This window comes from Sminthopsis crassicaudata, chromosome 6, assembly GCF_048593235.1.
Source record: "Sminthopsis crassicaudata isolate SCR6 chromosome 6, ASM4859323v1, whole genome shotgun sequence".
Taxonomy (NCBI): Eukaryota; Metazoa; Chordata; class Mammalia; order Dasyuromorphia; family Dasyuridae; genus Sminthopsis; species Sminthopsis crassicaudata.
Window position 1 is genome coordinate 201,472,938 of NC_133622.1, and position 17,277 is coordinate 201,490,214.

Sequence of the window (17,277 nt, forward strand, 5' to 3'; positions counted from 1 at the left end):
GATTTTTAGATATGTTTTATGTGCATCTCTTGTGCCAGTGAATGAGATAAACAGATTTTATATGTGTGTGTATGCATACACACATATGTACACATGTATACATAGAATACATATGGATATATACATATTTATTGATTTATTTTACTCTTCACTAGCAAGTTAATAGCCAAATACTATCAAACAGAGAAAGTCTCCTTAACATGAGTTTGAAACTGTTTCACATCATGTTTTTTCATCTTGTGTTTTCCTCCTAATTGCTCTGATGGTTGGGGTTGAGTATTTTGATCATTTGATCAGTTTTCAATTGATGATTGAAGTCATCTGCTCTTCTTGGATCTTGAAAAATAGGTGAAAACACAAGTGTCTTCAAATATCCATTCTCTTCTCAAATCTTCCTCCAGTGAAATACCATTCTGTGGAGGTGCCCATAGGTTCTCAGAAGCCCTGTCAGAGAAACACAAGCCCTGGCAAGGGTAAGCTGGAAAGGCTTTAATTGTGCACCCTACATCAAACAGACTGTATGTCTGCCATCTGAGAACTAGCCTGACTAAATCAGGAGAGAATTAGCAGCAGAGAGTTGACACCAAGGAATGGCTTTTTTTTTTTTTTTTTTTTTGTGGGGGGGGGGGAGAAGGTGTTGTGTACAGAAACTCATAAAAGACTATTATGAAGCAGATTTAGGGATGTGCATTGGTAGACGGTTATACTGATAAAATTACAGATCTTTGTAGTATTAAAATATGCCATTTAATTCAAGACTTTTTTTAATGCAGTTAAAAATACAACAATTTCTGTCCACTAAGAGATTAGTGTCATAAAACCAACCAAGCAACTAAGAGAAGAGAGTACCCAGGAATAGAAATGATTAGTAGCACCAAGTATTGCAGAGAGGTTGAGAAAGATGAGGATTGAGGGAAAAAAAGGTCATCAGAAATCACTGGAAACTTTGGATGGATCAATTTCAGTTTAATGATGACATCACAAACCAGATTGCAAACAGTTGAAGAGGAGGAGAGGGATGGAAATGAAATAATGGGACTGGGAGTAGGTGGGGAGGAAAGACACTTTCCTCCCTCCCCTTTAGGAATTTAATCTTGAAACAGAGGAGATCTAGAGATCTAGTTTTAGGGGATGGTTAGGTTTAGTGAGTGAATTTTCAAGATCAGGGAGACTTGATTAGACTTGGCAGCAGAGAAGAAAATGATAAATTAGCCAAAGATCGAAGACTGAAAAATGTGATATTGAAGACAATCTGCTAGGAAAAAAATTAGAGGGAATGGAATCGAGTACATGTAGAGGGATTGATCATGGTGAGGGTGATGGTCACTTCTTCATTGAAGACTATAACAAAGAGAATAAGAATGTTCTCTAGGGAATGGGGCGTTGAGAAGAGGAGAGAGCTCATGGCAAATGGTCTAAATCCTACTGTATAGTAGGTGTTGTAGGGGGAAAAAAAAGGTCCTCATAAAACATATAGTCCAGTAAGCAAAACTCAACTATAAATGATCAAAGCTGATGATATGCTCATTGGTATTGCTGAAGATAGTGATCTATCTGCCCATCCTTTATGAAAAACAAATCTTAATTTGGCTTTGATGTTATGCGTACAGGAGACAAAGTCTGGGTCACAGTCTCCTGGTCATCATAGTGTGAGCTCCCATAAAATGGGTTAATATCATTGGAAATTTATATCATAGGAAAATTAATATCATAGGAAATTCACTGAATTCGCTCATTGTATGAATAAGTCAAAAATACTCTTGAAGCAATCATCAGAATTCAGTCAAACCTAATGAGGCCTTCGCTGCCTTGGGCAGGTGAGCATGAAATTTAATTTGTGCTTGTTGTCCCAAATGGCAGCAGTTCCAACTTTACTGATGTAGTATCAGTGTCTCTGAGAGGGAAATCCACATTTCATGAGATATTCTCAATTAGACCCTGAGACTTCTCTATTCTCTGCCTCTTGCAGAGTCTAGAGCCGGTCAAATGGACTGACTTGGGCTGATCAGCACCCTATAGGAGGGAGTCCAAAGATCTTATTGCTTTATTACATTCCCCAATCTGGGAGGATGTGGCGAAGTATCTGTTCCATTGTGTTTTTCTATTACATATCAAAACCAAAGCTTAGTGAATTGGAGTGGGTGAAAGCAGGGAAGAAGGATGTGTGAGCAGGAGCAAGAACAGGAGCAGGGGATCTATTCTGCAATACTTAAAATCACATATGGCTTGACTTTGTCTCTTTTTTTTTTTCTTTTGCACTGAAAATAACCAGAGTAAACTAGAGGGTGAGAGCTATTTTGGCAAATATAGGTCACTGGGGGCAAACAATTTTGCACAGCCATCTAGCCTGACCCTCTCATCATAATACAGATCAGGAAACTGAGATTTTCCCGAGCCAACTTTAAGTTTCAGTTGTGGGACTGGAACCCAAGTCTCCCTAACTCTGAGTCTGGAACTCTAACAGCTATGCCCCATCCATTATTTCTGGGCTTGTTCCTTTTGAGATGGCCATCCCATTTGGGATGTATATATCCCAGATCTCCTGTGACATGCATTAATAAGGAAACCTAAAATGTCTCAAGTCAGTGAAGCGTGGCCACTCTCTCTGTCTCTGGAGCAGTTTCTTGTTTCTTAAGTCCCAGTTAAAATATCTGTGGGCTCAGCTGAGAAACTGAAGTGATCACATGCCCAGCCGGGAGCCAAAACTGCCCTTCACAAAGGTCCTGCAAGCTAAGCTAGAATCTGATGAGCTTGGGCCGGTTTGGTCAGTGGCTGTCCATCAGCTTCTCCTCAGAAAGACTTGTAGAGGGAATGTGTCACTTTTCGGAGGATAATAAGAGCACTGGAGCCTTTTCAAGTCCTGAGTGAGCTTCGGAAGGCGAAGCCGCCAGGGCTTTCCAAAGCCGACTGGCTCCTCCAGCTCCAGGGACCCTCAGCAGCAACACACGCCAAGTTCTGTGCTGGTTTCCCGATTAGGGAAATAATAGAAACTTCAGGAAACTTCCTGTCTATTTTCAGCCTTGGAATTTCTATTTTCCCCTCAATAACTTGGTGCGGGGGCGGCGGTGGCCTAAGGATTATAATCCACATTTGCAGATGGGGAAACGGTCCAAACTAAGAATGACAAAACCCTACTTATCATACTGTGTTCCACCATGGTTGGAAGGGTACCTTAGCTTGGCAGGCCCCATCACCTTCTGGGAAATAAGTAGAAGCAGCAGACTTGCCACTCACTGAAAATCTAACTGGACTGTGTTTTTGTTTTGTTTTGTTTTTTGTAATCTCATTTTCATATAGGCAACAGCCTCAGATTCCCATCACTACAGGAACGGGTGTTGTGTATCCTGGTGCTATTACCATGGCAACTACCACCCCATCTCCTCAGATGACGTCTGACTGCTCCAGCACCTCGGCCAGCCCGGAGCCCAGCCTGCCGGTCATCCAGAGCACTTACGGCATGAAGACGGACGGCGGGAGCCTGGCCGGGAACGAAATGATCAACGGCGACGACGACATGGAAATGTACGACGACTACGAAGATGAGCCCAAATCAGACTATAGCAGTGAAAACGAAGGTCCCGAAGCCGTCAGTGCCAACTGAGGAGTGTTTGCAGAATCAAAAATGCTCAGACTGGGGTTTTTTTTCTTCTTTATTTTTTTTCCTGAACAAAAAAAAAAAAAAAAAAAAAAAAAAAAAAAAAGTCTTAAAGAGCCCGCATGCATTTGTGGCTCCCCAATTACATCAGCAGAATGGTCTTAATTGTTTCATAATGTGTGAGACAGATGGAGTTTTCCCTGATTTTTCATGAACTTGTGTTTTTTTTTTTGTTTGTTTTTTATTTAGGTGAAGACATATATTAAATATGAGACATCGGGACTTGAAAACTTATCTGAATCTATAGCTGTCTTACCAGTCTTACTTTTTTTTTTTTGGTCTTATTTTTTTTTCTCTTTTGGATGTTGATAAAGGTTTAAGTTACTGTTTTTAGATGGGGTTAAACATTCTCACTCAGGTATGCTGTGCCGGCCTACAGGTTGTGAATGTGTTTTTATTCTGAATTATGTTAGCAAACAACTGCAGATTTCATCTTGTGAACGCGAGCAGAATGTCTGCGGGCACGCGAGCACGGCTGCGTGCAGAGCACTTAAAAAAGGCCTCTGAATTCCATTTTTCCATGTGTAGAGTTGAACTTCTAATGTGCCAAACTTTTTCATCACTCTTGAATCTTAAAAAAAATTTTTTTGAAAGTCTTAAGGGAGACACTGCAAAGTCTTAGACAATCCTTTGGCATCTTAAAAAAAAAAAAAGGATAACCACAGGTTGTATTTTTTTCCTTTTTTTTTTTTCTTTTCCAGAAAATGGTAAAGTACTCAGGAATCTGGAGACAGGATATTGTAAGGAGTGAGCTTGGTTGCCACCGTGCATGTACCCAACTGCTTTTGCCTCTTACTGTGCCATCAGTGTGTGACATGATACGATATGATGTGATGTGATGTCCACACAACAGAGCGATCACCAGTTATGAACAAGGCTGCTTGTCCCTGTGTGAGGCTGCCTCTCACAACCCCCATTACCCCTTTGCCTTTAACCCTGGCATTCAGTCTTAAACATATTTTCTCTTAAATAATTTATTCATTCCAGAATGTCAAGGGTCCAATGATTATTTATTTTAAAAAGCATTGTTGGTGGCATTAACTTAACAATCCTTATTTCTACCCTTCTATCCTCAAACCTCCCTCCCAACTTCCCCCTTTTTTATTTTTTTTGGTCCTCCATTACCTGCTACAGACATGAAAATGTATGCAAGGATTGTATGTCCCCAGAACATCTGGAAGCATTTCTTAAACATAATGATAATTCAAGTTAATTTTTTAAAGCCAAAAAAAAAAAAATTATTCTTTACAGTAACTGGCTATAGGACCGTGTACTTGCTGTCCAGGTATAGGCCCTTATAGCTGACCAGGCCAGCATTCTGACTTCCTGTTCTATGTCCAAATCCTATTGGAGCTGATCTCAGCAGGGAGTGAAGAGGCAGGTTTCAGGACCTCCCCAGCAGGAAGAAGACAAATCCCTATCCATGCTTACAGGACCCACCCAGGAGCTATGGGTGAAGAGTGAGCCAATCCTGGCCAGCAGAACCAATGGCTGAGTGGGGCTCGGGTTTGTTCATAAAATCCCATACATGGGGAGAAGTCACCCAACAGCCTCCATGCTGCACGTAGAAAGGTAAATAGTGAGAAAGGGGACTGAAATGTAAACTTTGGAGGAGCCAAAAGAGAGGGAAAAAAGGAGAGTACTCGCTTGCGAGAAGCTCCTATATTTAGAACTAAGGAACCAAGAGCTCAAGGGGAGACAGAAGAATTTCTTTGGCTGCTTCCTTCACCCCCACAAATAGATCACCAACTCTACAGCAGGTAGAGTGCACACATCCAGCCTTGGGTGTTTGTGGGTGTGCCTAGAATGGGAGATAATGTACAGAACTTGATTCACCATGCACATGCAGCACCCATCCCTGGAGAGGTCTCCTGCTTAGCTGTTGGGCTCCCGGGCTCCCAATGATACCAGCTCCCTCCTAGATCCACAGCTCAGTTCTCTGCCCACTCCTATCTCCTTCAATGAGTTCTTTTTTGCCTTGCCCCCATGGTCTCCATTCAGAAAGCCAACAACCAGGCCTATTCATCCCCAATGGGACAAAATACAAGCTCATGACGAGGACATAGGAACAGGGCTGTCAGATTTCTTGAGCCATCTCATCACTTGAAAGCGACTAGCAGATCTTTGTATTTATTTTCTCCAAACCCAAGGCCATACCCAATAGCAATAAACAGGTCTAGCCAAGGGGAGCCTGAGCTCTGGGTTCCCATTAGCTGGTGAGCGCTCTCTATAAGCTGATATAGGTACTGATAGACAAGTTGTGTTCTTAACATCAGTTGGGGATCAGAACTTTGTTTGAATACGTTTTTGCTCAGAAGAGGAGGAGGAGGATTACTTAATAAAGATGGACTATTTATTATATCGTCTTACTGACTTATCCAGTTGGTCACCTCTCCTTAGTTCTTTCTCTTACCCACTCCCTCCCCTTCCCTTTTTCCCCAACACCTTGCTTGCTCCTTCCTTCTTGGTTCTGTTGCATAGGTAGAGTGCTGTATGGCTAGCATTGTGTCGTCTGTAATTAATTTTGCACAAAGGCAAACATTTAGAGTAGTTGGTTAATTTTGTTTTGTTTTTATGACCATGCCAAAATAATATTCTGGGCTGGTGGAGAACAAAGGACTGTTCTTTAGGACTGAAACTTGATTTTGCTCGTAGTACAAACACACACACACACACACACACACACACACACACACATACACACACACACACTCACAGATGTTGTTTTGTAAGTGTTATAAGCACTGGATATAAATGGTATTTTTTATCACTTCTGACTAATGTGAAACTGTTGTACGAAAAATACATGAACAAAAGTCATCTGTTTCGACTCGTGTGGGCTTGCCCCGCAGTTGCCGGATTTGAGTCATTTTATGTCTTGTTATTTCATTTATTTATGCAAAATCCATGCGTGTATGAACACTTTGTTGGAGCCGCAGCCCCTGCCCGCCTCAGCGCCGGGGTTCGGTCATTTCTAGCCACGTTCTTCAAAAATGAAAGGCTATTCAGGAAGGATCTGATTGTAAACGTCTCATTCATTCGCTGGGTCAGACGGGAAGGTTGTATCTGGATCTCAATGGTGCGCATAAGCAATTTATTGTATTTATTAGCCAACTTCGGCTCTAAATGTCGGTGGAAATTAAGAAAGGACAATCGTAGCAATAGCTTCATTTTACTTTTATCGGGGCTCGAAACAAAGTCTTTTGATGAATCTACCATCTCATTTTAGATTTTTTTTAAAGTGTAAATATAACATAGGAAATAGAATTTTATTTTTGGTTCATGAATAATTAGTGAAGTATAAGTTATGTATTTACTTTTTCTGTTCTGTATCCATGTATATTGGTCCATATTAAAAGCTGACAAGTCACTGTACCTCATGCAAATGCTGAATTATCAGAGTGAGAGATCAGTGAGAGCGTAGGCTTGGACCTATAGCTGGGATAGCAAGACCCCTCACTTGGGCTCTCACTGAATTTAGAACATACCGTCCACAGACACAGACTTTTTTTTTCTTATAGAAAGTTGATACATTGAAAATACCAAATTTCCAGGATAGCTGGTAGGAAACTCAATTTGCTTTGTGAATCCAAGCAGAATGCATGAAATAGTCCTGTTACTGTTTGATAGCAGAAAGCATGAATAGCATTTGGAAAGCAAAAAAAAATTTTTTCTGAAGATTAGACTCATTAATAAAGCCCCACCCTCTGCTCTGCCCCCATCATACCCCAATACTAAATAGTTTGAATAATATGAGACTCCTTATTTTTGTGTCCATTAGTTCATAGTATCGTCATTGCAGATGAAAATGACTTACACATTGTAAGAGGACTTATGGGACTTTTCCCTATCACTTGGAATTGGGGCACCGGCAGGAAATACTCTTTTAAACCATTGTGCCATGTAGTTAATGGTGGGATAATATGTACATAATATGTGTGAGTATGTGCACACACGGACATATTCATACACACATGTATTCACTGATATACATGTGTATATATGTGTGTATATATGATATGTGTATATATATATACATTGTACATATTGCTTTTGTCCACAGACTTTGCTCCACCTCCTGAAATTATGTAATTGTGAGGAAGGGAGTGGGGCAGGAAGTCCAAGAACAAAAGCCGTCAGGCTATTCCTGTGCTTAAAGAACAAATGTGGTGTTTTTCTGTTTGGGACAATTTTAAAATGTTTGTTTTCAAAGATACTCACATCATGACAAAGTTCAACCCCATCTACTCCCATAGCTTTCTTTTATGAAACACTGGCCCCAGGAAAAGGCTTGATCTGAATTCCCAGTGGTCCTCCCACATCTGCTTCCTGAGCTTATCTGAGAAAAGGCTGAAGATGGCTGCCTTCACAACCCAGGATGCATTAGGCCTGTTGAACATCAGGGTATTTATTTATCAGAAGGCCAGTGAGTTACCTTGTAGTGTCAAAGCTGAAATAAAAGGCTATATTCTTTTCCTTTGGGGAGGTTGGAGGTGAGGGGTGGCAGGTGACTTCCCAGCATTCCCACCCATGCAAGGAGAGGGTGAAGCCATTTATAGACTCAGAGCATACCTCTTGGTCCACTGAGGAGAGACTCATTCTGGCCCCAGCACCACAGCTTAGTTCCCCCACCCCTCCAGTTTAGCCTGATTGTTTTGTAAGAGATGGTTTTCCTCAGTAGTTGACCAGAAAGGTCCCATTGCCATTTGAGGCCACGCAAGATACACCCTGTGCCCAGTGCCATTGAATTACCCAAGAATAGCTGGTTAAATGGAAACTGATGCTTTCCTGGGTCTTTGCTTTTCATATAAAAGGGACAAATGGTGCCCTCTCTCTGAGGGACCTTCCATTGGTATTCATTTAAGAATGGACCTGGCACTTACATCCATTCTTCTCAAAGAATAATTGTGTCTGACCTCATCTGCCCTCCTATGAAGCACTTGTTTTATCGCCTTCTTGCGCCACCCCCTCCCATCCTGACAAGCTTTTCTTAATAAATGACTTCTCTCTGTGATTCCTTTTGACCACGTCCCATTTTTCTTATACTGTATAATGTTAGGACCCCAAGGTGAATGTGATATACTAATTGATCATCAGAAATATCAATATGCAAACATAATTGTTTTCCCTTCCCCTTCCATCAGCAGCTGAGCCACTTGTTCCTGAATTCCTGCATTATGGAAGCAGGTAACTTTGGTTCAGAGGGTGGGGCAGAGATCAGGGCCTCTAGGATGGGGGTTAGGGGTGGGGGGAGGGGTTGCTCATTGAAAGCTATTTTCAACTCGATAAGGATGGCAACACACAAGCTAGAGAGCAGCTTGGCAGTGGGGTGTGCTCTGAATTTCCTCTTTCTGAAGAACCCCAACTGAGGTCCTCAATGCTCCTGGATTATGGGGAAATGTGCAAATATTTCACTGTGTGTGTTTGTGTGCACGCTGCCCCAGTGCATTATCTTTCCCTCGGGCCATCCTTTTGTCTGTCTTTTGTTTGCATTTGTTTGCTTTTTTTTTTAAAGCACAGGTTTTATTGTTACTTTTTTCCTCTTCCATAGGGTTCCACCCACCCTCCCACCCTCAGCTTGTAGTGTGATAGAATCCTTAGCATTTCTGTCCATCCATTATTGTATTTGCCATGTAAATTTTTTTTTTTTATTGCATTAAGACAAGCTTATAAGCTGTTACTACATAACTTATCTTACTGTAACTCTTTTTATTTCCTGACGTAATTTGTTTGTGATGTATATTGTGGGATTGTACTCTATGTTAATTTAATCAGCACAATTCACTGACATGCTGGACTGACATGCTAGCTGCTGTTTCCAATTGTAAAGTTTGTGTAGGGCTGTAGGACAACTACAACTCTGTTGTCAAGGTACTATGCTCTGGTTCCTATAGCAACACTGTGGGTGTGGCCCTGGAGATGCTAGGGTTGATGTTGAGATACACCCTCTAGCAAATTTTATCTGGCAGGTTTTCTTCATAGAAATTCTATGTACAATGCAGGTACCTACCTGGGCCCATGGCTGGAAATGATTTGGGCGTTTAGAGGAAAAAAATTAAAAAAACAAAAACTAGTGTCTATTGCTGCTTTGAATATGTTTTAAAGTCTGAAAATGTAAATAGTTTATCAAAAAAAAATTCTTGTACAGTCCAGTGTAAAGTTTTTAAATGAACTTACAGGTTGCCATCACATCTTTCTCACCCTCTCCTCTCAACACCGAAAACAAAGTTTGCTAAGGATAAAAAAAACTATTGATGACAAAGTAATCTCTCAAGTTATAAAAAGAAAAAAAAGTTTTAAAAGGAGAATCATCGTTCTTAGCTTCGTTGCATAAGCAGACTTCTTTGGGATTTTGTTGTGCAGTATTGACGTGAGGTAAATTCGATATTCAATAATCTCTCAGTGGTACTTTTAAAAAGTCTTCTCCTCCTCTTCTGCCTCAGTAATTAATGGAAAAGACACAGTTGAAAGGCACACTGTCTTTATATATTCTGATGTATGTTGGCACCCCTGCTACATATTCCTTTTTTCTTCCTTTTATCTTTTTCTTTTTCTTTTCCTTTTTTCTTTTTTCTTCTTTCTTTCTTTTTTTTTTCTTTTTTCTTTACTTTTTTTTTTTTTTTTTTTTTTTTTGCACAAGGTGCTTTCCTGATATGTTAAACATGCCACCATCCTCCGGTGATACCATATAATATGCCATGATGGGGGGTATAACCCTCCCCAGGGGAGTGTCTATAAGAACTGCCTATTTATGCTCATTTACCTCAAGACTGTCCTCTCTACCCGTAATCTAGTCACCATCACTCCATCTTTTGTACTGCTGTTGACACTTACAAAATTAAAGATAAATTTTGTTTTATGACATCTGCGAGTGTCCTTTTCTATGCGACGCATACATTTCCACTCTTTGTCCAATAAAAAACTAAACAAAAACTGGAGTCAGCATTGCTGTGCTGGGTGTCTCAAAGGGACTGTTGGGCCACCAACCTAGTTATGTGACCAGTCTTCTTGGTAAGGAATTCTTTTAGGCTACTTTGTCTTGAAGGGCATGTCCACCCTGTCATTTTGTGACTCATGTGGGGAAGATGCATTTTTGCAGCAGGAAATGCTCACATATAGAGCCATGAGGAATAAGTGTCACAGATTCTCCATAGAACTGAAAGAAATCTTAAAAGTCCAATCTATACCTGAATAGGAATCCCCTCAATAACATCCCCAGCTACTTGAAGACCTCCTGTGAAAGAGGAAATCACATTGACATTACATCCTATCTCTGGTTTTGGATAGCTCTGTTGGGAAGTTTTTTGGTTTTTTGGGTTTTTTTTGTTTTTTCTTTTATAGAACCAAATTTGCCCCTTCATCTATCCAACCATTACTTCTAGTTGACCATCTGGAGCCAAAAAGAGTTTCCTTTTCTTTTCCATGATAATCCTTAAGCTATTTGAAGATGATGGCCATCATTCCTTTAAGTCTCACTTTCAGGCTAAAATTCCTCAGTTCAAGAGATTCCCCTTCCTGGCATAGTTTTGTGTACCTTTAAATGTGACTTGTGTCACATTTAAAAAGTGGAGTTAAAAGTGTATACTCCTTTGGAAAAATGAAATAATTATGCCAAAGGATAAAGTTGCAATACTCAGGAATGAAAACCTAGAGTTCCTGGTCACTTATTCAATGTACTGACACTTGGATGGAATATTCTAAGAAGAAGAATAGCTGGGGTCTGCTTTGGGTGTGCCCAGCAGCTTCCAAAACACTAGATCCACATGGTACTAGTTTCTAGGACACAGTCAATTGGACACTTAGATCCAAAGAGTGGAGTCTTTACCTCTATGGGGTCAATTTGCTATTAAAGGCACACCCCAAACTCCCCAAACAATTTGTATAAGATCTAACTATTAAGTTACTAATACAAGGGGGGAGCAGAGAGAGCACATAATGATTAAGTCATTAGACCTGGAGATGTGAAGACACTGACTAGTTGAATAAATCTGGTGACTCAAACCCTCTGAGCCTTGGGAAACTTACTAAAATATCAACTTCATTTATAAATGGATTGAGGTCTATGTTTGTTAGAAGAAATTCTCACAAGAACAAAATCATAAATCCTTAATGTATGGACATAAAAAGGGAAAGATATTAATAATAGCTCACTGTAAGTTTTGCAAACTTTTCTGTAATGAACCTGGGAGATGAATGGCGCAAATATCACTGTCCCCATTTTACAGGTGAGGAAATCATGGCTTTGAGAATTTTAGGGATTGCTCATTGTCATAGTTCTGATTTATTAAGAGTTGATTTTCCAATTACACCATATAGTCTTGGATCCTTATCAAATTTAAGATTAGATTTTATTTCTTAAATCCTTGAAAATCCCAAGTTCCTCCTGAATTACTTTGTGTCTTGTAGATTTCCCAATGTGAGGGTGTTTGCCTGTCACCTTTAAGATATTATCAATTCTCTTGTAGCTTTGTCCATGGTAGAAGCTGGGAGAGATATTGATGACACATTTTGAGCATTTTGGTGTCTCATGCTCCAGGTAACCATTTTAGAGTTTATTTTTTCTGTAGGGTTAGCGATAGTCTCTAATATTTCTAAATCAACCAAAAATATTTCCAATAATGGTGAGGAACAGTACTTAGGCTCTGAGGTATCTTTGTCACATGAGAATCATAGCAGAAAGAAAATTTAAGGGACATTTGCTCCAATTTGCTGTTTGATGGATTAATCCCCATTCCTACCTTAACATCCAAATAACCTTGACAAGTGGCCATCTAGTCTCTGATTAAACAAAACTTCAGTGATGGGGAATTCACTATTTCCTGACAGAGTCCTCTTGCTAGATAGCTCTAATCACAAGGAAGTTCTTCCTGATAATGAGCTGAAATTGGCCTCTATAAGTTGTAAAGAGCTTCCATACATTTCTCCTAGATTTGTCTTCCAGAGCCAAGTTCAACAAATTCAATCTTTCCACTGGGTACCTCTTAAGATTCTGAAAGCTATCTCTAATTCCTCTATGATGAACATCCTTACTTCCCTCAGTGATCCTCTGATGGCACAGATGGATTAGCTAAAGAGGTAATTGGAAAAGCCTGGGAAGTACTAGCAAAGTGAATAGAGGGTAAAAGTAAGGCCCCAAATTATCTGAGTAGTACAGGACTCTCTAGGCAGGACAGATGATTAGATTTGGTGGGATGGAAGACCATCAGATAGTGACTCTTCTTTTCATCTAAGCCCTAAGAGCAGTAAAGCATCCTGAATGTATTCTAGCATGGCTCTGGGAAAAGGGAAAGGGATAAAAAGGGAAGGCAAAAGGAAAGGATACCATGATAGACACACATGTCCATCCATCCTGAAGAGGTTCTAGAGTGATCCTGAAGAGGTTCTGGAGTGGTCCTGAGGGCAATGCCTCTGGGAAAGGAGAAGCAGATGAAGAGAAAAGACAAATGGAAAGGTACCCTCTAGTCACCCATCCTAGATGGGTTCTAGAGTGGCCCTGAGGCCAGGGGAAGGGGCAAAGGAGAAGAAGAGGTTGCATTAATAGAAATGCAATATCTGAAAGCAAATATGAGATAATATCGTGTCCTCTGCCCAAGTAAAACCACAGATGAAGTATTTACTGTTCTGGGAATGATATTTTAGGGAATATATTGATGAATTGGGCGAGATCCAGAGAAGGGTGAACAAAATAATGAAGGGCCTTGGAAACCACATTACACAAGGATCAGGTTAAGGAAAAAAGGCATGTTTAGTCTGGAGAAGTGAAGGGGGGACAGACTAGTGATCTTCAAATATCTGAAGAACTGTTCTGTGAAAGAGACTCCATTTGGTTCCTTGACCTTAGAGCTAGGACTAATAGATGGAAGCTGTGGTGACAGATTTAAATTCAATGTGAGGGAAAATCTTCCTGTTTTCTTAAAGTGGAATGAGCCACCTCAGGAGGCCTCCAAAGAAGCCAAGCAACCATGAACCTAAGCCTTTTCAGATAAATTGCACAAAGGGAGAAATATCATAGCTCTCAATAGGGGCTAAGGAGTTGGATCGCTTTCCAAGCCGTGAAATATAAAATGACTGCCAAATAGACTTTAATATGTGGGACTCCCTGTTTTCACAGCTCCATGGATTGAGGGGTAGCTAAAATCCAGTTGATTTAATCTAGAAAATCTGGACAGTGAGGCTCTGAATGGACAAATTATTCAATCAAAATTTGGATAGGAAATTAATGAGATGAAGCTGAATAGAAAATGAGAAGGAAGTAAGTTCCTATTTAATCCTTGATTTTAGTTAAGTTGAGAAGTTTGAGGAAAGGACCAAAAGATGGCAAGGAGGACATAGTGGGAAAGATTACTAGTCCGAGAGTCAGAAGAGCGGGGTTCTAGTAGCCTCTAAAGAGTCAATTTTCTTCTCTGCCTCAGTTTCCCAAAATATAGGGCTCTACATACAGGAGGGGATTAATTCTTGTTGACTTAATTAAATTTAGGCTCTAAAGTGATCTCTAAAGCCCTTTCTTTTTCTGACAGCCTATGACTTTCAGTGCTGTTAGAAAGTTTTAAAAGGCAGTGTGGTATAACAGAGACAGCTTAGAATCTGGAAATCAAATCTTCTCCATGCCCCAAACAAGTTACTTAAATTATAAATGCCTTTAGTAACATTCTAGTTATAAGTCAAAGAGTAGATTTCAGACTGCCATTGATAAAGGAAGTTTCCACACTGGGAGCTCCACATAGCAATGAAAACATCAATCCAATCCAAATGGATTAAAAAATGTGACCAGGAAAGGTTTGAAAAATGGAATTGGAGAAGAAAAAAAAAAAGAGGCTTTCTCTCTGGGAATCTTGAATTCATTTTAGGTTTATTATCTGCTTAATAATACTGGGGAGAATTCCAAGGAGTGACTTGTTGGGTTTCCATCTGATAAAGAATTTTATATTGAAGAATAGCTGACTCAGCTCAGAGTGCTTTTATTTTTTAAACTTTCAAACAGAAGCTGTGATCTGAGAAGGGGCAAAGATGAAGATGCTTAAATTTGCAGAACAAGTCTGCAGAATTACTTTGTGGTTATATAATTCACTATGTGCAGCTAGTGGCAAAATGGATAGAGCACTTAATCTGGAGTCAGGAACACCTGATTTCAAATCCAGCCTGATGATTACTAGCTGTGTGGCCCATGGCATGACATTTAACCTCTTTTTGCCTTGGTTACTTCAACTGTAAAATGGAGAAATACTAGGTGAACTTTACAAGTTTTGGAAAAATTAAACAAGACACTATATGTAATATGCTGTATATAAACATTTATCTTATATATAAGCACTTATAACATATAATATATTAAATATATATTACATTACTAATTATACCAAATGCTAATTACATAATATGTAATATGTTATATAACATTAATATAAGCATTTATAAATGTTTAAAACATTATGTAAATGTGAGCTATTATTTTGGTAGCAGTAGTAGTTGTCGTAATAGTAGTAGTAGTTGTAATGGTAGTAGTAGTAATAATAGTAGTGATGGTGGTGGTGAGAATAATGATGGTAGATGTGGTAGTAATAGGAGAAGGATGAGAAAGGAAAGAGAGGAAGAGAAGAAGAGGTGGAGGAGGAAGAATGATAGTGATGATTATAGTGGTGGTGGTGGTAATTATAGTAGTAGTGGCAGTGATGGTAGTAGTAGTTGTCATAGTGGTGGTAGTAGTGACAGTGGTAGTAGTAGTGGTGGTAGTAGTAGTAGTGGTAATTGTAGTAGTAGTGGTGGTAGCAGTAGAGGCAGTAGTAGTAGTAGTGGTAGTAGTAGTGGTAGTAGTAGTGATGGTGGTAGTAATAATAGTAGTAGTGGTAGTAGTAGTGGTGGTGGCGACAGTGGTGGTAGTAGTAGTGACTGGTAGTAGTAATAGTGACTGGTAGTAGTAGTGATGGTGGTAGTAGTAGTGATGGTGGTAGTAGTGATAGTAGTAATGGTAGTAGTAGTAGTAGTGATAGTGGTAGTAATAGTAATAGTAGTAGTGACAGTGGTAGTAGTAGTGGTGGTAGTAGTAGTAGTAGTGATGGTGGCAGTAGTAATAGTAGTAGTGGTAGTAGGAGTGACAGTGGTAGTAGTAGTAGTGGTAATTGTAGTAGTAGTGGTGGTAGCAGTAGAGGCAGTAGTAGTAGTAGTGGTGGTAGTAGTAATAGTAGTGGTAGTAGTAGTGATGGTGGTAGTAGTAATAGTAGTAGTGGTAGTAGTAGTGGTGGTGGTGACAGTGGTAGTAGTAGTAGTGACTGGTAGTAGTAATAGTACTGGTAATAGTAGTGATGGTGGTAGTAGTAGTGATGGTGGTAGTAGTGATAGTAGTAATGGTAGTAGTAGTAGTAGTGATAGTGGTAGTAATAGTAATAGTAATAGTCAGTAGTACCGTAGATCAGTAGTGACTACGACGTATCCTACAGTACTAGTCAGTACGTACGTACGTAGGGTTATTGGTCTCCACTGCCTTCTTTCTCCCATAGCTTGGTTGTACTGCCTCTGATTTATAAGATCATAGCTTATAGACTACAAAATAATTCAGTTGGGTTGGGTAGACAACTATTAGCAATTCTGCTGCCTGAGCCACCTTGTCTTTCACTGCTTGATGGGTGCAAACTCTTCAGGCAATACCTACCTGGGATTCCAGGCCCCCCTCTGCTACCGACAGCTTGATTCTGACCCTCAATGATGTCTTCAGGGACCAAAGATGCCATTCCACATGGGCCAAGCTCAGGCCAGAGAGAGGATGAAGAATTTCTTTCCTTTCTCCCTCCTCTCCAATTTCATGCCTCCTTGGTCATTTTCTCCTCCTCCCACCACGCTTCCCTTCCCAGGGAGTCTCTAAGATCCAAAAGAAAAAGCTGCTATAGATATTGATAAAGAAAATGTCTCATCTTCATTCTGGCAAAAGCAGGTGTTTCTGAATTAAGGCGGAAATTGGTCAGGTATATGTAAAATATGCCCTATTAAAAATCCGGAGACACGTTCCCTAGTTACATTGTATTATCTCCACGTTTTTGTCTCCTATCCCCATCATTATTTTTTCCCTTCCTCCCCTCTAGAAAGAAAAAAAAAAGATAATGCTACAAGACTTTTCTGATTGGGGGTCAGGATCTCCCTTTTGTTCAAGGCTGCTAGGCAGAGTACTCTGAGATTCTATAGTGTTCTGACATCCAAGTCATGAACAAGCTAGTGCCTTGATCCTTCTCTTTTCTGCATATATCCTATCTCTGGATCCTAAGTAGTTATGGTAGACTATATAGGAAAAAAAATTAAAATAAAGGCCTGTTAAGGTTTTGCATTACCCAGACAGAGGTAGGTGGGAATTTCCAAGAAATAATGTGACAGTTACATTATAACTTTCACACTACTGTTGGAAGTGAAATTATAAAAATATTTTCTGACACAACTCCATGTGGGCATATGAAATTTCATTCCATTTTGCACATGTAATTAAGTGGCCAATATAATAAGTTACTGTGTGCACAGTTCAATTCTCTTTGTAGCTGAGAGACTGGGCAGGAGTAAAGTTTGGGCCAGCTTGAACCGTGGTGGAATTCATCGTTCTCTACATTTCACATGTGAGAGACAAATTCTTTATTTGCTCCCTC

General features: G+C 39.9%; 1 protein-coding gene across 41 annotated transcripts in view; it reads left to right on the forward strand.

The window, feature by feature from the left end:
* The window catches only part of SOX6 (SRY-box transcription factor 6), a 701,644-nt gene extending 697,759 nt beyond the window's left edge, over positions 1-3,885 (forward strand). For all 41 annotated transcript variants that reach the window (XM_074275215.1, XM_074275217.1, XM_074275188.1 and 38 more), the window contains one exon: positions 3,298-3,885. In XM_074275215.1, the coding sequence (XP_074131316.1) occupies positions 3,298-3,601 (304 nt within the window). In that variant the 3' untranslated portion in view covers positions 3,602-3,885. The remainder of the gene's footprint in view (positions 1-3,297) is intronic.
* The last annotated feature ends 13,392 nt before the right edge of the window (positions 3,886-17,277 follow it).